The sequence below is a fragment of the Tripterygium wilfordii genome, chromosome 12 (genome assembly GCF_013401445.1).
Source record: "Tripterygium wilfordii isolate XIE 37 chromosome 12, ASM1340144v1, whole genome shotgun sequence".
NCBI classification, from domain to species: Eukaryota; Viridiplantae; Streptophyta; class Magnoliopsida; order Celastrales; family Celastraceae; genus Tripterygium; species Tripterygium wilfordii.
The window spans coordinates 4,174,016-4,200,486 of NC_052243.1; the positions used below are offsets into that span (position 1 = coordinate 4,174,016).

At 36.0% G+C, this 26,471-nt stretch overlaps 3 protein-coding genes across 3 annotated transcripts; all 3 read left to right on the top strand.

Moving 5' to 3' along the window:
* Positions 1-1,671: 1,671 nt before the first annotated feature.
* On the top strand, positions 1,672-4,879 carry LOC120010310. Its single transcript, XM_038861080.1, has 6 exons — positions 1,672-2,123; positions 3,325-3,451; positions 3,891-4,036; positions 4,177-4,239; positions 4,331-4,399; positions 4,505-4,879. The coding sequence occupies exons 1-6, from the start codon at positions 1,920-1,922 to the stop codon at positions 4,577-4,579; spliced, it is 684 nt and encodes a 227-aa protein (XP_038717008.1). The 5' UTR covers positions 1,672-1,919; the 3' UTR covers positions 4,580-4,879.
* A 7,625-nt stretch (positions 4,880-12,504) lies between these two features.
* Positions 12,505-14,088, top strand: LOC120011364 (calcium uniporter protein 4, mitochondrial-like). Its single transcript, XM_038862464.1, has 2 exons — positions 12,505-13,366; positions 13,455-14,088. The coding sequence occupies exons 1-2, from the start codon at positions 12,785-12,787 to the stop codon at positions 13,944-13,946; spliced, it is 1,074 nt and encodes a 357-aa protein (XP_038718392.1). The 5' UTR covers positions 12,505-12,784; the 3' UTR covers positions 13,947-14,088.
* Positions 14,089-25,384: 11,296 nt separating this feature from the next.
* On the top strand, positions 25,385-26,356 carry LOC120010475 (ribonuclease 1-like). The gene is made up of 3 exons (XM_038861271.1): positions 25,385-25,696; positions 25,768-25,978; positions 26,118-26,356. Exons 1-3 carry the CDS (start codon positions 25,385-25,387, stop codon positions 26,354-26,356), a joined length of 762 nt encoding a protein of 253 aa, XP_038717199.1.
* Positions 26,357-26,471: the final 115 nt, after the last annotated feature.

The window sequence follows — 26,471 nt, forward strand, 5'->3', positions numbered from 1 at the left end:
AATACAGTCACATCAACAAAACATATCTCCCAATATAGTCACATCAGTAAAACACAAATTTCTATATATTATCCATTCAAATCCAACATGGAAGCCAATAACATTCTTTGTCTCCGTGTTGTCTCCAACAAAAACTATACCAAAACATAAAATCTCAATACAATCGCATCAATAAAACATAAAATTCAATATATTTTTATTGGCCAATAAAATTTTATCATTGTGATTGTTCTAAACACTGATTGTATTGCTTGGGTATTGGGCTTCAAAAATCGATGGCTCATGTGGCTCATTTTTGTAGCGGGAAAATCAGGTGGGAAAAAGCATGAAGGGTGAGTTTTTATTTATTTATAATTTTAATTGAGTGTTGGAAAGGAAGGGTAAGTGAGAGACAAAAAAAGTGTGAATGGGTAAAATCCCATGTTGGATAAGACAACACCGACGGCAGGTAGCGCCTTCCCTTACGTGGGCCCCCGTTTAGGAATCTCGGGGCTTCTGTTACCATCCATTCTACGTTACGCCCTCTCTTGCTTTTTGGCTGCTTTCGCCTGAAATTACCAAACAACCCTCGTCCGTTTTATATTTTTTTAAATTCTCTATTTATTATGCTCACGGAAATGCCATGTTACATTTAATATTCATTTTTTTTATTTTGTACTATTATAACAATAACTATATCAGCATTAACTCTTTTTTTATAACCGAGAATGATAGATACAAAATTTTCATTTGAATATCTGATATTAGCATAAACTAGAGTCATCATACCTGCATACATAGAAATTTCTCATCGAACACATTGGACATACCTAAATCTATTAGAAGTCTTGGACGAACTCTAAAAAGGGGACCGTGTTTTTTAAAAAATTTATTTTTATTGATTTTTAAATTGAAATTGAATGGTTATTATCTGACTTATTTGTTCTACTTGGGTTTGAGCTACTATAAAATTAACATTTTTTAAAAAATCTGGGACCTAGAGAATTTAGGGCCCAAGTCGCCCCTCCCAGGGCCGCCACTGACATGACTATAGGGTAAGAGGTCTAGTTCATAAGTGAGAATCAAACTCAAGATCATATCAATCCATATGATTTGGTTAAAAAAATTCAACATTCGACTATCACACAAATAATTATTCTAAGGTAACCCCTTTTCTAACAAAAAAGAGTGAAATTCTTGTTAGTGATTCTCAATTTCTTATTGTAAATATCTTCCCTTTTCAATAACTTTTACTTGAAAAAATGAATAGTCATTAAAATTATTTATATTTTTCCAATTATTATCTGTGCATTGGATAACATTCATCTTTTTTTTTATCGATAATTATTAGAATTCTAGTGTTAACTTTTTATTCAAAAAAATATGATTTATTATTTCGATAATATTTTCAGTGAGAATTTGAATTCTCGAAATAAGGATACAATGGTAGTTTCCTAATTTCGTCCGACCCCACTTCACCCTTTACCGGAAGTCAAACGGTCAACCCCCCACTACGAGCAACTCCCCAAAACGAAACCGCTACTGGTTTTTCTATTTCGCAACCTAAACCTCGCCCATGATTAAGGACATCACACTCCCTACGTGTCAATGTTTCATTGGTCTGTTTCTTCTCGTTGGGATTCACAGCAATATAACCAATAAGCGAAAACCAGTCGCTCTCATTTCGTACTCCTTTTCTCTCTCTATCGCCCACACAAAGAAACACACTCACCACTTTTTTCCCCTCTCTCTCCACCACTCTCTGTGTTTGTTTTCACCCAAAAAAATCCCAATTTTCTCCTCAATTTCTCCCTCGTCTGCTCTCCAAAACTCAAAATACTTGTTCATCAATGCGTGATCTTTCCATTAGATGTAATTTCGAGTTTTGATGTTCTCGTTTTCACCTAATTAGTTTGCAAGTCACTGAATTGGAATTAGAAATGCTGGAGGCAGTTGAGAGTTCAGTAAATGGAGGTGGATTCTCGCATGTGCAGAGCTGTGGGGACAGCAGCGAGGAGGAGCTCTCGGTACTACCGCGTCATACTAAGGTTGTGGTGACCGGGAATAACCGAACCAAGTCTGTGCTTGTGGGTCTCCAAGGTGTGGTCAAGAAGGCTGTTGGGCTTGGGGGATGGCATTGGCTGGTAATTTATTTTGGTTTCTTTTTCTGAATTTCTGAAATGGGTATTGCATGTTTTGGTTGGGTGATTGAATTTGGGATTATAATGTGGTATTTTGTGTTTTTTTGAATTGGGTTTTTTTGGTGATTTCAAATTGTGTGTTATTAGTAATGTACTAATGTGGGGCCAATTTGGTGGTTTTGATTTTCAGGTATTCAATGTTTTTCCTCTATTAATTTGATTATGTTGTATTTTGATTTGTAATTTCAATTTCCCAATTTGCATCTAGAAGATTATTGAATTTCCTAGTACAGAATATGTATCTGTGATTGATAACAAATTGTAGTTGATTAATGTGTAATTTCCCTAATATATCTCTTCTTTGCGGGTTTCATGTTATAGTCTGAAGTTTGGAATTTTTTGTTGGAATTGCATGTGTGTATTTATTAATGGATCTGGATTTCTGGGTACTGTTTCCTAATCTGGAGATTCTGGGTGGACAATTTTTTTTTGCTTTTGGGGCTCGCTAATGCCTTTTTCCGTTGCTTTTAGTCTTCAAGATACTGCTCTGGGTTTTAATTTTTTTTGTTGCTGTTGTCAGTTGTTATTTGGATATTCAGTAACGACTACGCTTGTGTTGTGCTTTGGTTTGCAGCTCTGCATGATGGGCCTGCACAAAACAATCTTAGTTTACAAATTTTGCGGGAAGGATTACAGGCTTTTTTACGACTAATAAAATTCTGTAGTTGCTTATATGGAGTTCTGGACTAGTGTCTTTTGTTTATTCAATGATTGGATGGTGAAACTTATTGCATTTTTCTTGCTTCATGTTCAGTTGCTCTGTAATTATACAAGGTTGCTTGTTTATTTGATTTTTCTTGTATGGTGTTTTAAAAATGCTGATGTTTTTCTCTACTTACTCCAAGGTTGCAGACCCATTCTCCAAATTTGCAAAGAGCATACCTGGTGTATTTGGTTACATAACATCATCTTAATCTTTGCATATCTTGGATGATTTCAGCTTAATATCGCGCTTGTTGAGCTAGTTACGTTTTGTGTGAGGCATGCTTGTCTTGTTTAAAATATTCATTTATGTTAAGCCTCAGTATTTTCAGTACCTACAATCGATTCAAATGATTGTCTGATGCCTTTATTTTGCTGATTGTTCTAAGCCTTTGGTTGTGGTTGTTAATGGCATTTGATCCCTTTGTTCATGCTAATGCAGGTTCTTACTAATGGCATAGAAGTAAAGCTACAGAGGAATGCTCTGAGTGTGATTGAGGCTCCTACTGGTAATGAGGAGGATGACGACTTGGAATTTGACAACATGCAGTGGAATGGATCTGATATGGGTAGGTGTGGTTCATAAATTCATTTGTTTATTTGGATCTGTCCAAGTTATAGTTTTGTGCCATATTTCAGATTTCTCCCGGTAGTTTTTGTGAAGTCGATTGATTTTTTCAATCCACCTTTCTTATAGTTGAATGTGTTTAGTATCCTATATGAAGGAGTGTTTTTCTAGATTTTAATTTGATGTCTGAATGTAGACTGATAAACTTCCAGAGTATGCTTTGCATGTTATTACTGATCAATTTCCTGTACCTGTCTTGCTCTCTGAATTTGGTTCTTTGTAACATGTTGTTTGAGGAATTCTAGTTGAGGCTGTTACATAGGATCCTTTGTGTTCAACTTTTGCTTTTGCTGTTTGCCAAAAGCTACATTCTCTTCTTTATCATTTTTTTGACCCCACCACCCATTTCATTTTGCTTGTGTTTCTCTTGATTGTTCCAGCTTCTGATGACACTCAAAAGTCCCATTCCCATAAATTGAGGAATCGAATTCATAAATCAACTGGATCATCTCACAAGACTATGAGCAGATCACTCTCTTGTGATTCACAATCAAAGGACTCTATTACTACACCCCGTGGGTCCACGGTATATATGCATTTTTCGCTACAATTTCTTCACCTTTTTTGCATAGTAGTGTGATTATTTTTTATATTCATGTCTGCGAACAAAAGTTCTATGGTTTTATTATTTACCTTTTTTGGCTTTTCTCAACATCTCTTCTGCAGAAGGTTGACTTAAGCAAGCTGGAGAGTGCTGCTTTGTGGCGATATGGGCGATACTTTAATCTTGTGAGGTTTTTTTTTTTTTTCATTGGTGCACACTTACAAACTGTTGTTGTATATTCTCATTGTCGCATTTGATTATCTGGATGGTTTCCAGGTTGATGCTTTTCCCAACCCATCCAAGGAACAACTAGTAGATGTTGTTCAGAGGCATTTCATGTCACAGGTATATACATATATATACTCGTCATATTTGTCCCATTTACTTTTGTTCCGTTTGACGTATCATATGTTCTTTTACATATTTTGCTATATGGTTGTGTCTGTGAAGCAAATGGACGAGTTGCAGGTCATTGTGGGCTTTGTGAAGGCTGCAAAGAGGCTGAAGACTACTGTATGCAAATGACCTTTGATGCAAACTGTGAGATCTTGATGAGTTTTACTCTCAACGCTAACTGATATCCGGACCCTTATGACCTTTTACCTTCTGTATTCTGTATGTAACATATGTATCGATCAGTTGTCTAGCGCGTATCCTTTTATGTTAGTAGGTTAGTAGTTACTATGTCTAAGCTCCTTCGTAACTGAGCTAATGTAGATATATGTAAACTGGTAACGAGACCAGCAAGAAGTCCATGTTACTTTCTAATCGTGGTGATTAATGTATTTGCTGGTCACTTTGATGAAATGGCCTTCGTAAATTGTATATTTGTGTGTGTATATATATATATGTAGTATGCATACATATATATATATATATATGTACATATATATATATATACATATATATATATGTACATATATATATATGTACATATATATATATATGTAGTATTTCCATGTTCTCTACATTCATCCCTCGTTAGTTTCTCTGTTTCTGGCCCCAAAAAACATAGAATCTAACATCAAATTAAAATTCAAAATCATTCCATAAAGTGCGTAGGAGGTCGTTGGTGTTGGGATCAAAGGAGGTTAAAGGGTAGTTTTTCATCACAGTAGGTTTGTACCAGGGTTTGACAGATTGTTCTTGTTATAGTGATTGATGGATTCACACGTCAAATCCAATGTAGGGTATCTTGGCGTGTGTTATTTGTAAATGATATAGTTTTAGTGAATGAGACAATATTGAAGGTTAATTTAAATCTTGAAACGCGAAGTCAAGTCTTTGAGTCTAAATTATTTAAATTAAGTATGATTAAAACAAAATATATGAAAATGTTAGTTTATTAAGAACAAATAAATGAATGTACAAACAATTGAATTAAATGATCATGGAACAACAAAAGTTACGTTTTTAAATGTTTTGGTTTGATTTTTCAAAAATGACAAACATTAGTGAAGATGTAGCTAATATGATTAAAAACATGAGAATATAAGATAAGAAACGAGATTATTAAATACTTTTATCAACATTTGTCTCTGGAAATTCTAGTTATGGTGACCAAGGCAGGACCAATTGTGGTAGAACCCTAATATTTGTATAAGCAATTTGGCTTGTTTAGTTGTACTTGGTGACGTGGTCATTATCAGTTTGGTAAGCAATGCTTCTGCTTCCTTCATAAATTAAAGACCTCTCATTTTCTTGATGATGTAGTAGGAAGTCAAAATTACCAAGATTTCAAGTATCAGAATGGGACCCACTTATTTATTTCTGCCCTTCTGTACTCCACCCAGTTTGATTGCATGGCCTATCACTGCAAAGGCAAAACAAAAGTTCCAAAATACAAAAAAAAGTGCAAATATTTTTAATATCCATCAACCCTAATCACCTTGGCCACTAGTCAAAAGCATAATTAGAAGCAAGTCCTTGGCGCCAATGACTTGAATTTTGAACTCAAGTCCTGCTTTAAAATACATAATAATTAAATCTCCAAGAAGACTTATACCCTAAGTTAATGGTGTTTAGTGTCGTATTTAACCACTTGACGACGGTTGAGCTGGTTATCTTTTCGAACTTAGGATGCAACTATTTTCGAGTTATTTGTTCTGGGTCTATGCCCAATTAACCTGTCAGGGGGGGGTTTGCTTGTGCATAGTTCTACCCGAGTTTGAATTTAGTGGGTTGTACTCTTTGTTCAAAGTTCACATCTGTTGAGTTGTTCTTAGTTACCCAAAAAAAATGTTTAGTGACAGATTTTCTAAAAATGGTAATGCTTGTAAGAGAGGTTTATTTGATTTTAATAACGTATCTGAAATGCCTTATATCTTACACAAAATATACTTTTGGCAATCAAGACCTTAAATGGGTTGTTATAATGAACTTAGGACATGCATGTTTATAATGTAATCAAGTATTGTAGGAATTGGGGCTTGTTACTTATAGCTCCCCTATATAGATGAAGTGCATAAACACACGTCAATTATATTTATTTTGAACTAATTTTCCACAAAAGGGGAGCACAATATATAAGAGTATGATACACACTATAAAAATAGGGTGTGTTGATATATGATAGATATCTACTATATGGAGTAAAATGGGACAAGAATTTACTAGCTCTCAAAAGACTTAGGTGGGTTGTTGCTCTGTTTGCTTTTGGTGAATGGAATGGTACATTCTCTAATTGGTCATGTTTACCCAAAAATGATGTTGTATTGAATAGATTAAAGAAGAAGAATTCAATTTCAAAAACCCATTAGGTAACTAGATTACTCATAAAAGAATGAGAGGTTAGTATAACATCATTTATATTTTTGTAATCGATAACGACACCATATATGTTTTTCCTTTTGGACATTCGATATGAGCTTAAATTCGGACAGTCAGGCCTGCGTGCACATAAGTTTCTCATCTGATGACAGGGTAAATTGAGCCAAAGTTCAGCACGTGACCACAAATGTATTGCTTCCGATGGGAAATGAAATATATTGTACAAAAATTTGTTAAATCCATCTGAAAACTAATCAAATTAAATCCTAATAACTTGACCTAAATTGATTAACCAATCTAACACCAACTATCCCATCAAACACATAGACATCTAAATAACTTTTACAACCTATTTAGTTAGGATTACCCTAAATATATATAGTGATGAGAAACCCACCATTTATGAATTTGGAAACTCAGTAGTGTTTTCTTTTTTTCTTTTTTTTTTCTGTGATTTGAGCCCCACAGTGAGTAATCCAAATCTATGTGTTGGCGTGAGTGTGTGCAGTGGGTAATAAATATAATCACCAACCAAAACCAAAAGTGTGACGGTCTTTGCCTTGCAGCAGAGGGCTATTTTGGATGAAATGTCCCTTCCATTGACGCTCTGGTGTCTGTCTACCTTACACAGTTGGCTCTATTTAATTCATCAATTCCCCCTTGCATTTTATGCCATATTTGAATTCCGTCTTCATCCTTCATTTATTTTGTAACAAGAATTTCGAGGTTTTGTCCCCACTACTCCCTTCCCTTATGCCTATCATTTTTTTTAAAAAAAAAATATAGAAATCGAGTACGAAATTATACAAATTTGTTCTTTTAATATTCGATATGGGCATAAACCCGATCCTTCAGACCTTCACACACAAAGTTTCCCCACATGATAAATTGGGCTAAAGCCTAACATGACTCACAAGGATATTGTTCTTATTGGGAATCGAACTCAAGACTTTCGACATCCATATGATTTGGCCGTAGAAAGATTTACGATTAGACTATCATCTAAGTGATTATTCCCTTAGATCTATCATTTTTGACATAAATAGGAAGCTCAAACCAAACCTGTTATTAGATTTAATTTAGTTAAATTAGCAAATACGTGTTATAAAATTAATCAAAAATCACTATGTAGCTAAACCTAAGGGTTAGGATATTTTCCTATATGAGGTGGTGGACTTGATTCCTGCCAATCTTCTACATGAAATCTATTTCTCACAACCCGAATATGGCAGATCCAAAAATCGAATTCACTGAGGACACAATTAAATTATAGGGGCTGCCCCTGTAAAATTTTTTGAGTTATATATATGATATTAAAATAATCAATAGTAATAATTTTAAATAATAAAATATTACATCTTTATTTATCACAATTGTAGAGGAGGATTCTTGAGAATAATTGTTACTTCCACCACACTTTCAATTTCCTATTAAAATCTTCTTTTGAAAAACCTCTTCAAAGTTTATCTAGCCAAAATAAATCACATATTAATTGAAGCATTGTGGGTTTAGAGGCGGTGTGAGAGTCATGAGACAAGTGGTCTTGAAACGAGTTCATCCTTCACTTTAGTTGTGGCCGTAGATTGAGTTTGATAGTTTGTAACTTTGTAAATGTGGGTTAGACTATAAATCAATAATAAGTCAATGCTGAATTGAAGTCTTGAAGAGGGGCCCTAGGATGCAAGGTTGGCTGAGCCCCTGGACACTTGTTGGGGACATTGGGGGCCTTAAAATAAAACACTGGCAGCCTTATACATTTTTTTCTTATCCAACTATCAATAACATTGCATGTTCTACATAATTTCACTATGGCCTATGCCCCAATGCCAATGAGGAAGATTCATCCACTTATCGGGGATGAGTAGTGGTTGCGAGTTTCCATGGAAAAAAACATATTTGTATGGAAAAAATTGATCAACTTGTGTGACTTGTGTTTATAATGAGCACATAACGTATCTGTTTGTGGGCTATGAACTAGGAATAAATAAAAGTTTCTTATAGCCCATTGGATATGATAATACAATTCAGCCGGTCCATCTTATAAGGGCTGGTCCCAGGCCAAGCAATTTTCGTGGCCCAAATTAGAAAAGAAGGCCGGACTTATAGCATAGGCCCACTTAAGAAAGCCCCGAAGCATGACAAAAGTTGGGCCATCTGGCCTAGGAAAAATCCTCCTGCTAAGTATGGCTGTGCAAAGAAGATGATGCGAACGAGCAGAGTTGGACAATGTGCGACATTTTTTTAAAAATATTTCTCGTACTTGTGAGTTGGACAATTTGAAAAACCCAACAAACGAGCCAATCAAAACTCAAAAAACGAGTAGAGTTAGGTCGGTCCAAGAAGGCATCCATGGGGGACAAGTATTAGGATTTGCAAATTAATTATGAAATGAGAATATTCTAGCTAGAATATAATCCGACAAACAAAGTATAGGATTGGTAATATTCTTGTTGTATATATGTGAAGTTGAAATGAAACACACCTATCCATATCTGACATCAGGTAGCTAGCGCCCGCATATATATATATATATGCTCTGTCTCTTACGCCGGATCCCGCATTCTCATTAAGTTGAGAGACATCTCTTTCGGCCGTTAGATACATCAAACGGCTTCAAATTAACCCTTTTTTTGACCCGGCAAAATATCAAGAACTGATTTCTTTCTTTCTCCTTCGTCGATTTACACAATCTTGTGCGTATGGACTCGAATGACCAAAGCTATGGACTCGAATGACCAAAGCAAGGACAGTCTTCGTCAAAACCAGACTCGAATGATCGAAGCAAGGCAGAGTCGAATTACATCTTTGTTGATTTACACCATCTTCATCTTGATACCCTTATGTTTGTGGTGTTGAGGGTTTCTTTGTCCAACGGCAATGTCTGATTTGCTATGTGGTGTTGATGAATCATGATTTGGATCTTTGTTATGGTTTCCCCTGTTAGGAATTTTGGGCTTGTTTGAATGATGGAATTTTGGGTATTTTTGTTACCATGAAAATCTTCCGTAGTTTAGGGATTTTGTGATTTTTGACAACTTTTCTATTAATTTTTTGTGCGATTGGATTGCGAGTGGGAAGACGGATACTCTTGCAATTGAATCAGAAGAATAAGATTTCCATGTGATAGTAAGATATCCATGTCAAACCCTTCTCAAACTCAACCCATCGGAGGGTTCAAGGCTTTAAAACGCCTTACTAATTCAATAAACATATAGACTTATAAACTTTTCATAAATCATATCTTTATTTTAGCAATATATAAGACTTTTAGCTAAGCAATTGCTTCTTGTTCTCTTTTTTTAAAAATGTTCCGTTATTCTTTAGAAGAAATTATTTCGGATGTGCAGGATGTCAAGCATATATTGGGAATTGTTGTCAATATCCTGGTCCCATCAACATTATTAGTCTCGTCTTGGCCAGAAGAAGTTCAAAAGATCAAGTCATGGACAAAATTTCAGGCATAAAACAAAGATTTGATACACACAAGGACAATAATTAAGGAGGTGGTAATGGTTCCAATCGAATTGGAAGCTGATTCTTGGAGTGGTGAGTCTGTTGTGTGCTGTTGCATTATTAAATTTATCCATATAGTGTGATCATATGGAGACCACCAGTAGTCTCTCTACTACGTTCCATACACGCCATTCGCACTCTCAATCTCTCTCTGTCAGTATATGTAGTGCTTCAGATTCGGACAGCATTGTACCCTAAATTATGGAAAGTTGGGAACCCCACAACATGGCGTGAGGTAGGTGAGTCATCTAGCTATATATGATTTCTATACCTAACCACCATTAAACTACTAAACCCTAACCCTAATGCAACTCCTAAATGGCCATATTTCAATTCTTTGGTGGCTCAAATGGGCTTCGTCGGATAAAAAGCTTCCTTTTGTCGCCAAAATTACGATCACCCTCTAGTAAGGTCATCCTCCACATACAAAAACTTTCTTAAGGGACCACCTACAAAAATCATATTTAGTGGGCTTACGTAGAATCATTCAGTCACAAAAGCAAGGTTAACAAATTAATTAATAAACAAAACCCTAAAACATACAAGTCAATTTTTTCAATGAAGTAACTTAGGTGCGTACAGGAGAATTCTTTTTATATATATATATATATATATATATATATATATATATATAATATGTCTATTATTAATGTGTCTTGTAGGTCCACGGAGGATATCCACAAACAAAGACCCCCCAGGCCCCAACTTGGGGAAGTCATTGATTGTAATGGTGCCAAAATATGTAAGCCAACATATATATATATATATATAACATGAAATCGGATGTATGTATGTGTTTTATGAGTGTAGCGCACGAGAGCAACCGATGTGATGGTGATTCAAATGTAAATCTAAACAATATAAATTGGAGTTTTGAATCGGATAGAGGGGACTCTCTCTCTTTGTCACACGCTGTGCACGTGAAGGAAATGGAGGCTAGTAGACTTCCACTAGTGTAAGAATTCTCTCATAAGAAATGCACACACGGAATCCAAAAGCCGAATATGATTCCACAATTCCTCCCCCAAATTGTTGGGATTCTTTAATTCTTCAATTCACTGAACTAGCTAGCTTGCTAGCATGAAATCAAGGATTATTTTGCCTCATCCTTTCATTGTTTCTTACTAATTACTTAAATATGCATATAAATTTGCTTAATTTTTCTTTGTACTTACATCAAACTGAACCTCATCCTTAATTTTGTTTGCAATGCACATAGAGGCCACATTCGGTATTTTCTCTTCATATTATAGCAAGTAGTTATTTAAGATGACTAGAGACGAAGTCAGTAATTGATGTTGGGGGCTACTAAAAGTTGACGGGGTCTGGGGTGTTAAATAATGACTCATATTAGAAGTATTATTTAATACTTAAAAGCTTTGAGAAAATGAAAAATTATACGAGAGGGGAGCGTAACGTATCAATCGAGCAAATGAAATGTAATTTGGGCTTAAAGACCCTTATTGCAAGCCACTTTGATGAACTACCATCAAATACTTAGCTTTTTGACGCAATATACTATACTTTATGAACAATTAAGTTTAAGCATGCACACTATTGGAGTATAGACAGGGCTTAAAGACCATTATTGCAAGTCACTTTGATGCACTAACATCAAATGTGCTTAGCTTTTTGACCCACCATACTATACGTACATTCTAAACAATTAAGTAATAAAGTTTAAGCATGCACACTATTGGAGTGTAATTTGGGCTTAAAGACCATGATTGCAGGTCACTTTGATGCATTTGTAATAATTTGAAGAATGAATAGAGAAGAAAGATTGACCCAACAAACACTTGAGATATTGTCTCACATTAGAACAAAAGTTCGTGTGGGTTTTATCCCTAAAACGTAGAATCTAACTTTTTAGGAATGATAATTTTCTTTTTGCAAATGATTGCTATTGTTTGGTTGGTAAAATCTTTCTAATTTGGAATTCTAAAAAAAAAAAATGGATTCCTTCCAAAAAAGAATTCTACTTTCTGCCCAAAAAGAGAGAAAACTTGGAATCCTCATTTATATTTAATTAAATATTTATTATATTTTTAAAACACATCATTTCAACAACACCGCACAATTATTTTTTTAAAAAAATGTGATTTTTTTAATTAAAATTTTCATACAATATTAAATAATTATAATTTTACTCTAATCAAATATGACAAAGAAAACCAATTATGTCATAACGTATTAATGTGTGGTACAAATTCTCGTCCATTTAATTACCCCAGTATAATATTTGCTGAAGTAAAAACAAACAAAAGGAAACGAAAGATTTCAAAGTAATATTACCGCGACTAATTAGTATCACGACCTTTCTGAGTAGAGAATCTTTCCTCTACATTCGGACCCTATATATACGCACCCAGCCACCTACGCATATTTCTCAGGTCACTGAAAACCGAATCATCGCACTTCTCTTATTGAAACAAACCCTCTTCAATAATGGCGCTTCGGAAAATTATGCCAAAGCGACTTTATGTCAGTTGCAGAGTAACATCTCCGACTATAGAGCATTCCCTTCTCAATCCCTCTCCGCCCTCGCTGAAATCTACGGTTCCACCTAATGCCTCAAAATCGAACTTTCACCGGGAATACTTGACATTGCCGGAATCCGGAGCGAATGGTTTATTCCGGCGTTTCTTCCATCGGCGATCGGCGACCACGCTTCCGGAATTCCTCACCCTGCCACTGCGGGATAAACTAAGAGAGAGCCTCAAAGGCGTCAACATTACGGGAGATCGGTTGCGGATCGACGAACTTTCACCTCCCTTGTCGGCAGTGGGAGATTCTCCGTTCGGTGTCTCAGTCCAGGATGCGAGAAACCTGTTAACGCTGGCGCAAGTGGAGAAGCTTAAAGCGAAGCTTAGAGAGATGCCGGAGAGCAGGATCTCGTACTCGGATTTCGTTCAGATCTGTGTCAACGATTGCGGCAACGAAGATCAAGGCGTTGATTTTGCTAAGATGTTAGATCAGTCCGGAAACGTCATCGTTTTAGGGAACTCCGTGTTTCTTCGTCCTGAGCAGGTAATTACAAATTACCGACCTTTGGGTCGCTAAATTACATAATCACCCTTGTCGTGGCCATGGATTAATGTGAATTGGCTTATTACAGGTCGCGGAATCAATGGAACGCCTGATTTCCCAATCGTTTGTTTCCCAAAATGACCCTAGGACAAAACAATTGGAACAAATGGAAAACCAAAAGGCCTTGATAGACCAAAAGGCCAGGGCCCTTGTCAGAGGTGAGCTGTATTGTGGGCTGGGCTTTTTGACGGCCCAAATAATGGCCTTTATGAGGCTCACTTTCTGGGAATTAAGTTGGGATGTCATGGAGCCCATTTGCTTCTTCGCCACTTCCCTTCACTTTGGCATTGGATACCTTTTCTTCCTCACAACCTCAACGGAGCCCACATTTGAAGGCTTCTTCCGGCGTCGTTTTGAGGCCAAGCAGAAGAAGCTATTTAAGGCGCACAATTTTGACATTGAAAAGTATAATGAGCTTCTGAAACTGTTCAACCCTAAAAGTTGCCGTGGCTTGGGAAGCTCACAACAGTTTAAGTCTTTCAATCGTGAAGGAGTCCTTCCATTGTTGAAAACAAGCTAGTTTTTTAGCATAGTGAAGGAAAAAAAAATGAAAGTTGGTAAATCCCAGGCGTGTATTGGACTCCAACCTACATTAAACAGCGGGTATAGTAATTACAAGGTATTTTGACTATGGAAATGGTTCCAAAAAATTTGTTAAGACATATAAATTGAGCCTATGCCTTTTTTTTATTTCGCAAGAGTTACTCCCAACCACTTACCTCCCAATCAAGTATCTTAGAGTTGAACGGCAATTACATTGCATGTAAATGATCACCTATCAATTAGATTGTGGATTCAAATCCTACCTCTCTTCAAACCCTTTTTTCAAAAATAAAAAGAGAGTACCTTAGAGTTCACCCTCTTGTTTGGACGACCAATCTTTTTAATAAATTCCATAACTTCGCTGTCTGGCCTGACTTTAATGGTTTTGGTACATAGCTCATTAGCTTGTAAATTTCGATTTTAGGCTTGTGCAAAAAAGGACACCGTAAGTTGATGTTTTCAGCAGTTTGTGGGCTGGGCCTTTTACCTTGCGCTCTGGCCCATAATTAGATGTTTCTTTGCAATTTGCAAACAATCTTGACTCAGCAGACAGGCCCATGATCCGTTATTTCTTGCAAATAATATGGACTCAGCAGGTGTTCTGTCGTGTTCACCTTTTCAGCTTCTGTTTTTCATCTCCCATGTCATTTTCATGAAAACATAATAATTTATCTGCTTGGAATAAATTTAAAAATTATTTTATTATTATAATAATAGAATTATAAGTATATTGGGTCCATTTGGGAATACTTTGTATTTTGGTGTTGTGAGGTAAAAAGTTGTGTTGTTATGAGGTGAGTCACAAAAAAAAAAACTATGGTGAAGTCAGTTGATGTCCAATTTAGCGTTTGGATGAACAAAATTGCGGTGAGGTGATATAATTATAAATTGTAATAAATATATACATATTATCCATTAATACCAAATACATATATTTTATACATTATTACATAATATATTATACAATAATATCAAATATAATTAATACATTTTATGTTGCACTATATATTATATAACTCCGCGGCAATCATATAACGTAAAGTGACCATCTCTAAATCTTCATTTAAATATGAAGGCTCCCCAACTTCCACCGGAGTACCAAAGTCGTCGTCATTTTTCATGAAATCCATGAAACAATCCCTAAAAACCAGTGAATTTAAGTCACGAAATCATATGACAAACCCTAAACCCCCAAATCAATCACCTCTGAGTTTGTATAAGAATGGAGAATGAAGCATAATAAGGAGTTATAGTTCAAATATATAAAAAAAAAAGGAAGAAAAAAATTACCTGAAACAATCGCGGTTGAGACTTGTTGCAGATTGGGTTCTCTCCTCGGCTGCAATGGTGAAGAGTGGGTTCTGGAGTAGGTATGCGATTTAGGTTTTCCTTTGTTTGATGGCAATGGTGTAAATAACTTGACTTTTTGCATGACATTTGTTAATTTTATAAATGTAATGCAATAACCGTGATTTGAGAGTGCGTGATTTCAGGGTGACGATTTAATAAACATATGATTACATGTCGTGTGAAGCGCAGACATGCAACTAATTTAATATATGACTCACACAAGCCCAAGAAGATACAGCAAAAAGCTCAAATATGGAATAACCAAAGTTTAGAAGCCCAAGCCGATTTTTTTTTAACCCAAAAAGTAAGGGGTTAATTACTGCAAGTGCTTTGAGGCTTTTTTTTTAAAAAATATTTTGAGTTTCCAAAAACATGAAAAAAAAAAGAAACAAAAAACAAAATCAATGTAGGCTACAATTTGCACAAACACTGAAAAAAAAATTATAGACGAATTTAAAAAAACAAGAACAAAAGAAGATATTAAATTTTAATAATTAAGTTATATATTTCACTTCAAAAAATATATTTTAAAATTTATAATTAAGTTATATGTTTAATTTTTGAAAGAATGTATTGACTTTCTGGAAGGTATGATCTCCAAACATTCTGCAAATTAATAATAAACGTGGTTTAGGACAATCCAATTTTAAAATGATAGGATCTAATTGTTGGACCTAGGTTACACAAGAGGGGGGTGAATTGTGTTCCCAAATTCCGAATAGGAATCTCCTTATATCAATTTTACAAATCAAGCACCACACCAAACACACAACGTGAGTCTTACTAATACAATTGTCCTAATTTATTTCCAAGCAAATCAAATCTTATCTTTAGACTTATAACTTAAGTATATAATGCGTCTAGATGCAAAATCCTATCAATCTAATCAATGGCAAAGTATAATTGCACACAAATAGGCCTATATGAGCAATATGAATAAATTGCACAATAGGAACCAATTGAAGCAAAGCTTCTAACAAGATAAGCACTAGAAAGTACTTAACTTGCAATTTTACAGAACAATAGCAATATGAACAGAATAAACAATAATATAAAGTAAAGACGGATTAATCAAATATAATTATGGTTAGAGTATATTAGAAAAATAAGAATACAATAAATAAATAATACTTGGTTAGATTAGTGTTATGTAAATAAAGTAAATAAAATAAAGCAAGTTATGTTAGATTAAAAGAGTTAATGAAAGCTGTAAAAATAAAGGCTGTAAAAGTAAAGCAAGTAAAGAGCACACAAGTAATTTATAATAGTTCGGAGACCCTTCTCCTACGTCTACTACCTAGGTTCACCACCTAGGATTTTTCAACCTTCACTAAGGTGTGGTTTTTCAAGAGTTTCACGAAACTCTTACACAAGGGTTTCAAAATTACCCCAACTCTTCTACAATCGCACAAATATAGTACCCGATTTGGGTTTTACAAAGATAGGCTCAATGATTCACTCACTCAGTGTTTGTACTCAACAAACTAGGAGGAACTCTCAAGTCTCAAGAGATTTTAAAGTGAGGCTCATGGATAGAAAATCAGATTTGAGTTTAGAAGAGCTCACAAGAAGAGAAGATTCTTCACACCTGGAATTGCAATAGCAATCGATGAAGATGAACAATAAAGATTTAGTGTTATGATTTATTACCTATTATAATTATTTTGTACAACCAAGATAGTGATTAAGTTAGCTAGAATTGTGGGATTGAATTATGGTATCCCTAGGTTAAAGGTAATTAGTTTAATTTGATATGATTTCTTGTAATTGTATTTTGACTATATATGTCTCACGATCTGAAATGAAGAATACAACTTTTCAACCATCAAACTCTTCTTGCATCTTCATCTACGTTTTATCTTGGTATCGGATGTAATCTATATCATCTCACCTACCATCACCATGGCCACTGACCCACCTGACTATTCCCACAAGTCCTCTATTCCTGTTGTTCATGTACAAACCGAAAGCACTGGTTTTAGTGTTGGTATTCTTCTGAATGAGACCAACTATGATGTTTGGTCTCAAAGCGTCGAAATGCATATTGCTGCCCGTGAAAAACTTGACTACATCATTGGCGAGTCCTCTCCGCCTACCGAATCGGATCCCACTTATTCCAAATGGTATGCTGATAATCAAAAAGTTAAGGGGTGGATACTCACCTCCATGTCACCGGATATTATGAAACGTTATCTTCGTCTCCGCACTGCTCGTGAAATATGGATTGCCCTTGCAAAGGCCTTCTATGATGGTTCGGATGAACTACAAGTCTTTGCTCTTCATCAACGTGCTTTTTCAACCAAACAATCTGGTCGTCCACTTTCTACTTACTATGGAGAATTGGTGGAGATTTTTCAAGAATTGGATCACCGTGACAAAGTAAAGATGAAAGATCCAGATGATGTTGTTGCCTATAAAAAATCCGTTGAACGGCTTCGTATCCATATTTTCTTGAATGGCTTAGACGCAGACTTTGACCAAGTTCGTGGTGAAATACTTCGGAAGGACCCCTCTTTGGATTTTGAAACCACGTACGCCATGGTTCGTCGTGATGCTCACCGCCGCTTGCTCACTCCTCCACCACAGGTGGACGCTTCCGACACTGTTGCTTTGTTCACTCGACGCTCTAAACCTTCGCAGCCCAGAAAATCTATCCCAAATGATGGTTCCTCATCCCGCAATTTTGAGCTTGGTAGTAAATCCAGGTCTTGCACCCACTGTGGTGGAACTGGTCATACCAAAGCTAGATGTTATGAGCTGATTGGTTATCCTGACTGGTGGGATCCAGCCAAAGCTCCTACCAAGCGCACGACTCAACCATCTCCGGCTAAGGCACACCATGTCTCTACAGAACCTACAAAACCTGCTATTCCAACCCATGCCAAGCTTACTGCAAATCTTGCCACTACAGATAATGATGGTAAGCCTGCACTACCTTTGCCTTGTAGTAATAATAGTATGTGGATAATTGATTCAGGTACAACGGATCACATGACTTGTGACAGTTTTCCTTCTCACATTCTCAAACCCTCCTCTCAATCCTTTGTGTCCACGGCTAATGGTACGTCTTCTCCCATTATTGGGGAAGGTTCTATCCAACTTACACCGTCTCTTAATTTGGATTCCGTTCTTGTCATTCCTTCACTTAATCATAATCTTTTGTCCGTTTCTCAAATTACCAATGCCTTACTCTGTATTGTTATTTTTTGGCCTGATTATTGTGTTTTTAAGGACATTCGCACTCAGAATACAATTGGTTATGGTACTAGAAGAGGGAAGCTATATTATCTTGATCTCCAGCCAGAAAGTACAACTCAACTTACTAAAGCTCTTACCGTGGAAGGCTCTCCTATTCTCAAACCAACACCAGAATCCGAGATTTGGTTGTGGCATCGCCGTTTAGGACATGTCTCTTTTGGCTATTTACGAAAGTTATTTCCTAGTTTGTTCTCAAAGTGTTCTGACTTGATGTTCAAGTGTGACATTTGTGAGTTGGCCAAAAGCCATCGGGTTTCTTTTCCACTAAGAATGAATAAAAGCTCTTTTCCCTTCATGGTTGTGCACTCTGATGTTTGGGGTCCTGCGAATGTACCCTCACTTAATGGTGCTCGTTGGTTTGTGTCTTTTATTGATGATCACACACGTATGACGTGGGTCTCTTTGGTGAAAACCAAGTAGGAGGTCACCAAGTTGTTTCAGTAATTTCATAATATGGTTCTCACTCAATATCAAACACCTATTCAAGCTCTTCGCACAGATAATGGGGGAGAGTATGTTAATCAAGAATTAACTCAGTATCTCTTACAACATGAAATTGCACATCAACTGACATGTCCTTATTCTCCCCAACAGAATGGGGTCACTGAAAGAAAGAACCGTCAACTACTTGAAGTAACTCGTGCTTCCTTATTTGGTGCTCACATGCCTACGAAATTCTAGGGTGAAGCTGTTACTGCAGCTGCATATCTCATTAATCGGATCCCATCAAGCTCCCTCAACTTCCAAACACCAATTGCTACCTTACATCAAGCCACCCGATCCCCCACCTCTTCAAATTTACCACCCAAAATTTTTGGTTGTGTGGCCTTTGTCCACATCCACAAAAATTTGCGCACAAAGTTGGAACCTCGAGCACTTCGTTCCATATTTGTGGGCTATGGATTACACCAGAAAGGCTATAGATTCTTTGACCCAAAAACCCAAAAAGTTCATGTTACCATGGATGTGTCCTTTCATGAACATGAAATGTATTACTCTCATCTTGAGTTTGCCTTTCAGGGGGAGAGACATAATGCCGATGAAGTGCTACAATTAATTGTTGGTGATCAGGCAGAACCTTCGATTGCTATATCTCTGCCACCTATACCCACACCTGACTAACATGTTGAACCTGAACTTGCAGCACCCGAAATCCGACTTGCCCATCCACCAAGAAATTCCAGTCATATACCTACACCTACACTACCCGAAAATTCCAGTCATATACCTTCACTTACACCTGAAAATTTCACCCATATACCTTCACCTACACCTGAAAATTCCAACCATATTGCTGCTGAAATTGTGGTTGATATTGCTGGAGCAAATGATGAACCTGAACCGAGTGGCTCTGGTCAAGAAAATATAGCTTCCTCACTTCCTGTACCGGGCAACCAAGAGTCTTCATCATATACACCACATTCTGACACTCAGGTAGTTTCTGAACCACTGAGAAAGGTCTTACCTGTCCGTTCTACTCGTGGAGTATCTCGTCCACTTTATGAACCTGTGTTCAATTCCAAAGCCAAATACCCCATGAATAACTTTGTTTCTTATCATCATTTGTCCAAAACATGTGAATCTTTTGTACATCAATTATCTGCTATTGCTATTCCTAATAGTGTGCAGGAGGCTCTAAGGGACGCTCGCTGGAAGGATGCTATGAATGAAGAGATGAAGTCCCTTCAAAAAAATAAAACTTGGGAGGTGGTTGATTTACCACTGGGAAAGAAGGCAGTTGGGTGTAGATGGGTCTTTACCATTAAACACAAGGCGGATGGAACGGTAGAGAGGTTCAAGGCAGGACTGGTTGCTAAGGGATACAGTCAAACATATGGCATAGATTATTCTGAGACTTTTTCTCCGGTAGCGAAGATCAACACTGTTCGAGTTTTACTTTCTTTATTTGTGAATTGTGACTGGCCTTTACATCAATTTGATGTAAAGAATGCTTTTTTACATGGAAATCTCCAAGAAGAAGTGTATATGTGATTACCACCTGGATGTAGCTTGCAAGCACCGGGAAAGGTATGTCGTTTGAAGAAGTCACTGTATGGACTGAAACAATCCCCAAGGGCTTGGTTCGGTAAATTCACAAAATCGATGACAGAGTTTGGCTATAAACAATGCAATTCAGATCATACTCTTTTTCTGAAACATAGAGAGGGGAAGATTACTGCACTAATAATATATGTGGATGATATGATAGTTACAGGCAATGATAGTGATGAGAGGAGAGCACTACAGGCTCATCTTGCTCGTGAGTTTGAGATGAAGGATCTCGGGGTCTTGAAGTATTTTCTTGGCATTGAGGTGCTACGATCAAAAAGAGGTATTTTCTTGTCACAACGAAAATATACTTTGGACTTATTGCATGAAACAGGGATGTCTGCTTGTAGTCCTGTGAGTACCCCTCTACCGGAAAATGTCAAGTTATGTATGCAACCGAATCAGGTACCGACAGACAAGGCACGATAACAAAGGTTAGTTGGCCGACTTATGTATCTTGCTCACACCAGACCAGATTTAGCTTATGCTTTGAGTGTTGTCAGCCAATTTATGCATTCTCCAAGTGAGGAGCATATGAATGCAGTGATGCACATTTTACGTTATTTGAAGTCATCTCCAGGTAAAGGAATTCTGTTTACTAAAGGGGTATCTTTAGATGTGGAAGGATACACTGATGCAGGAGTATCTTTAGGTGTGGATGGATACACTGATGCCGATTGGGCTGGATCTATTGATGATAGAAGATCCACATCTGGTTACCTAACCTTTGTTGGTGGTAATCTTGTTACATGGAGGAGTAAGAAGCAAAATGTGGTTGCTCGGTCTAGTTCAGAGGCTGAATTTCGAGGCATGGCTAACTGTATATGTGAGTTATTGTGGCTTAAGCATTTGTTGCAAGAATTATGTGTGACACAAGTTCGGCCGATGAGGTTATTTTGTGACAATAAAGCAGCAAATGATATTGCTCATAATCCGGTCCAACATGATTGTACTAAACATGTTGAGATCGATCGACATTTTATAAAAGAGAAGCTTGAAGCCAAGGTCATTGCCGTATCACATGTTCGATCACATGAGCAACTAGCTGATGTTCTTACAAAGACAGTTTCAAGTTCATTTTTCCATCAAGTTCTTAACAAGTTGGGCATGCATGATGCTTATGCTCCAACTTGAGGGGGAGTGTTATGATTTATTACCTATTATAATTATTTTGTACAGCTAAGATAGTGATTAAGTTAGGCTAGAATTGTGGGATTGAATTATGGTATCCCTAGGTTAAAGGTAATTAGTTTAATTTGATATGATTTCTTGTAATTGTATTTTGACTATATATGTCTCACGATCTGAAATGAAGAATACAACTTTTCAACCATCAAACTCTTCTTGCATCTTCATCTACGTTTTATCTTTTAGTTCTTCACACCTGTGTTTGCACTAAGCAAACGATGATATTATATGAGCTTGGGTGAGAAATTGAGAGCAAATAGCTTTGATAATTCTAACACTTTCTTGTGTCGAGCAACTGCTTATATAGGCCAAGAAAAATCATGTTCCCATGATTTTAGCTCTTGAGAGAATCGTCCATAAAATCGGCAATAATGTCTTGATTCTTCTCTTTCAATTCTGAAATTTTGCTTTGCAAATATCTTTGGAACATGTGACAAAATCAACTTCTCTTGACTTGTATAAAATGAAAGCTCCAGGATCTTCTCTCAATTAGATGCACGAATTTGACACGTCAAAGTATGAATTCAGCTTTGAATTTTGCACCTGTAATTATGGTAACATAATCAACTTCATATGGACAAAGTCCTTGAATTTGGCCCTTCTTTATTCATAGAAGAATCAGTTGCAAAATCTTCTCAATAAATTTCTTGTGATTTCAGTAAGTCAATAAGAGAACTCCTTGATTTGATTTCCTTCATTTTCTGGCGTTGAATTGCATTTAATTTCAGAAATAAACTCTTGGTATTAGCTTCATATAAAGAATATTCCTCCATATGGTCTCCGTTGAATGAATGAGAAGTCCTTCTCCATTGATTTCGGATAACAAGTAAGGAAAGTAAACCTTTTGCTTTTAATTTCCAAAATATCACCAAGTCAAAAAATTTCTCATGAAAACTGAATCCTCCTCTTTAATATAGATCACACGTCTTGCATATGTAATGAAACATTTTATATTTGAACTCTTGATGAAGTCTCTCTCAACTTTCCTGAAAATTTGCTTGTAAACTCATTTGAGTTTCATGCTTGAACCATAGGTAAATTGAGGTTAAATAATTAAAATCTAAGCATATAATATCATAACATATATAGACTAATGTGTATGTAAGTTTCCAGCTCAAATAAATATCATATAGTCATATACTAAGTCACATAAATCAATCGGATAATAACATTGCGCAGCAATTTCGGATAGATATTTGGGCAACAATTTTGAGCAAGAAAAAATCAAAATTTCTTAATCATGTCTTCATGAAAAATGTTTATTATGATGTAAATAATGTCTCTACCATATTTCAGCTTAATCCAAATTCATTTGAAATAAAATGGATCAGTGAGTTCACAAGTAGGTTTAAACCTTATCAATAAAAACCAAATTCAAATTCAATCACTTTGTAATTAAATTCATTACATAGTGCATGTAATCAAATAGCACAATAATATTGGATCATCAAAATTAAAATGTAGGACTTTTGGTCCAACACTAATTTAGTTTGTAAGTTAAATATAAATGAACAAAAGAATCTAAGGAAGCTGGAAGAATTTGACCACAAATGGCTTAACCATAAAACTCATATTTATTACGTTTGGTTAATCAAATTTTATAGTACATGTAACGTAATACAGCACAAAAACCTGGCAAATTTCGATGAAAATTATATTGTTAGCTCATAGCTACTCTTATTCTTTTATGCCGGCTTTTGTCAAAGGCCTTTCATAACCATTTTGCGTACCATTTTTTTTTTTTAGTGCTCCAACGGGCACCCAGAATGAGGTATGGTACCTTGAGGTCTCACCATACCCCAAAACTTGAAAAAAAAATGTATTATATTCTTTGTCCCCTATTTCCCTCATAAAATCATTATTTTATGTTAGTAAATATTAAAATATTAGATGTAATGTTAAAAATGAGGGATGTGATCGGAGTCACGTTAGAATAGTGATATGGATTTAATTGCAAGCGCACAAATCACACAAGTAATATAGAGATGAGTAAATTATAGTTTCCACTGGGGATGTGTAGGCAATAGAAATCAATGTCAAATAAGTTACAATTATGCAAATTGGGGAAAATGATTCGAGATTGGTCTTGTTTTTAAACTAAACTAAAGCAAAAGAACAAACACAAATCAAACACAAGTATGAAATCAAGGATGGAAAGCACTAGGGTACTTAACTTCACCTCACCTATCCAATTCAATTCCATTGATCCCTTAATCCCTAATTCCTCTCTCTATAATGACAATCGATTTTCCAACCTATTCAATGTTCTATTCCTAGATACATCGAACGTATTTTCAATATAAATCTCTGTTATTCCTAACAATCGGATTAATATATCAAAAACCCATTAAGAACTATGAAAATCATTTAATGATTGCATAAGTAACAAACCTATATTCCTATGGTTCATGCACCCTATGTCATCTATGGCATGAGGCGAACCCTAGATATCTCCTTCCGGTTTCAATCTAGGCAACAAATCAATTGAATGATGGCCAAACATTCAAAAACATTAATCACACCCATAAACAATCAAGAGAGAGAGAGAAATCAAGAAATAAGGAAATCAAGTTTATTGAATCTTCAAGGTTTGGTCACATTAAGACTCTAGTAAAAAATCTAGCCACTCATGGAAGCAAAATACATCATTAAACAAAGGAAATCAACCATAGGAACTACGATAGAAAAGGAGAGAGAAACCCCCTTGTAGAATCTCTTCTTCTCCAAGCTCTAATGGTGGCTCCATGCTCTCCAATGGTGGTAGAATGTGTAAGAATGTGTGAGAGTCCCCCTAGAACCCTAAAAACTACCTATTTATACTTCCCTAAACTCCTATGTCGTTTCTCATATAAGTTGGGGTCGTTTTGGATCTGACCCACTTGAATTTAGAGTTTTTTCACGAAATTTGCTGTGATGTGAGTAGTAATCCGATCGATCGGGAATATTTCCGATCGATCGGAAATACAATCTGTCTCCATGAGTTTTTTGGTTATTTTGGCAGCTCCGATCGATCTCCGATCGATCGGGAATGGCTCCGATCGATCGGAAATCGTCTCTGGAGTTAAAATCTTCATTTTGCACTCTTTTCCTCCATTTCTTGTCTTGGCACCTACGATATGTAAATATAGCTTTCTTAGGCAATATCAACTCCTAATCAACTCAAAATGGGATGAACTTATGTGTAAAGGATGCACAAATATATGTATATATTTGACACATCAAATAGAGAACCCCTAAAATGAGTTTTTAATTTTTGGTTAAAAAGGTGAATTTGGGGTGCATGGTTGGAGAAACTCTAATATTCTATGCTTCCATGAAATATAAATACATAGAGACAAATATAACTAAATTAGTAATATAATACACATTGGCATAGCTGTATATGAGAATATCGAATCTAGGCGGCAACATAAGGTTACGATGAAAAATACAAATATGTTGAATGAGACATAATTGTGTAGCTAGCTAGCCGAAGCCAAATGATGCGTTCTCTGCTATAAAAGAAATTAAGAAACCCTTGGTGCAATATTCAACAACATATGTGTGAGTTTCTTCATTAATTGTTGAGAGATGGATATAAAATCTTCATTCGGTAGTGTGATCACTTGTCTTCTTGCACTTGTGGTCATATTTCTTGCAATTCATACAGAAGCAGCAAACGAGGGTGCTTTTGAATACTTGAAACTTAGCCTCCGATGGCCAATATCTTATTGTAACACAAGAGAGATTAGACGAAGAGGAATTCATTGTAATAGGCCAATCTTAAGAAACTTTAAGATACACGGCCTTTGGCCAATGTATACATCGGACACTCCTGTTCCTCCTTTTCTGGAAAACAGTGGATGCACTAACACAACGCCAAAAATGGCAGACGATATTGATGTGAGTATATATATATATATAACGATTTTATTTGAATTATAATTTATGTTATAACTATTTGTGTTTCACAGAGGAACCTATTACATAAGATTTGGCGTAATATGACTGAAAATTGGCCAAATGTGGTCTACTACCATGATAACTCAGCAAATTTAAATTTCTGGAAATATGAATGGGAACAGCATGGAATGTGCTTCAACAATCCTGACTATCCTATACATTTTTTCAAGACTGCATTACGCCTCATAAGACAGCATAATCTTCTTCAAATTCTCGAAGATGGTATAAGAATACATTATTTATTTCATACAAGTTTTATATTTTCACTAAAGTAGTCGTCGTCGTCGTCTTCTTCTTTTGTTATTATTATTTTTTAAAACTTGTATATATATTCTAATTAAAATTTGATGGTGTGGAACAGCACAAATCAAACCAAATAATACTAAATATCATGGATATGCCATTAAAGATGCCATTACTGGAGTGTTAGGAGAACGACCTACAATTCGTTGCAATAAAGATAGTTATGGAACTGTACAGTTGAACGAGATTTGGGTGTGTCTCCACAGGAATTTCACCCCAAGGCCGTGCGAGAATATTTTTTCTGCATGCCCAAAGGCATGGGTCAGACCCATCATGTTCACTGCTCCAGCTGTTTAGCCAACTTTGTGAATTTGAGGGGATCGTCTCTCTAGTCTGGTGTTATCGATGTTGAGGTTGATGAAGAACAAAGCCACCGTCCTTCACAATGTTTTTATCAAGAAATTAAGAACAA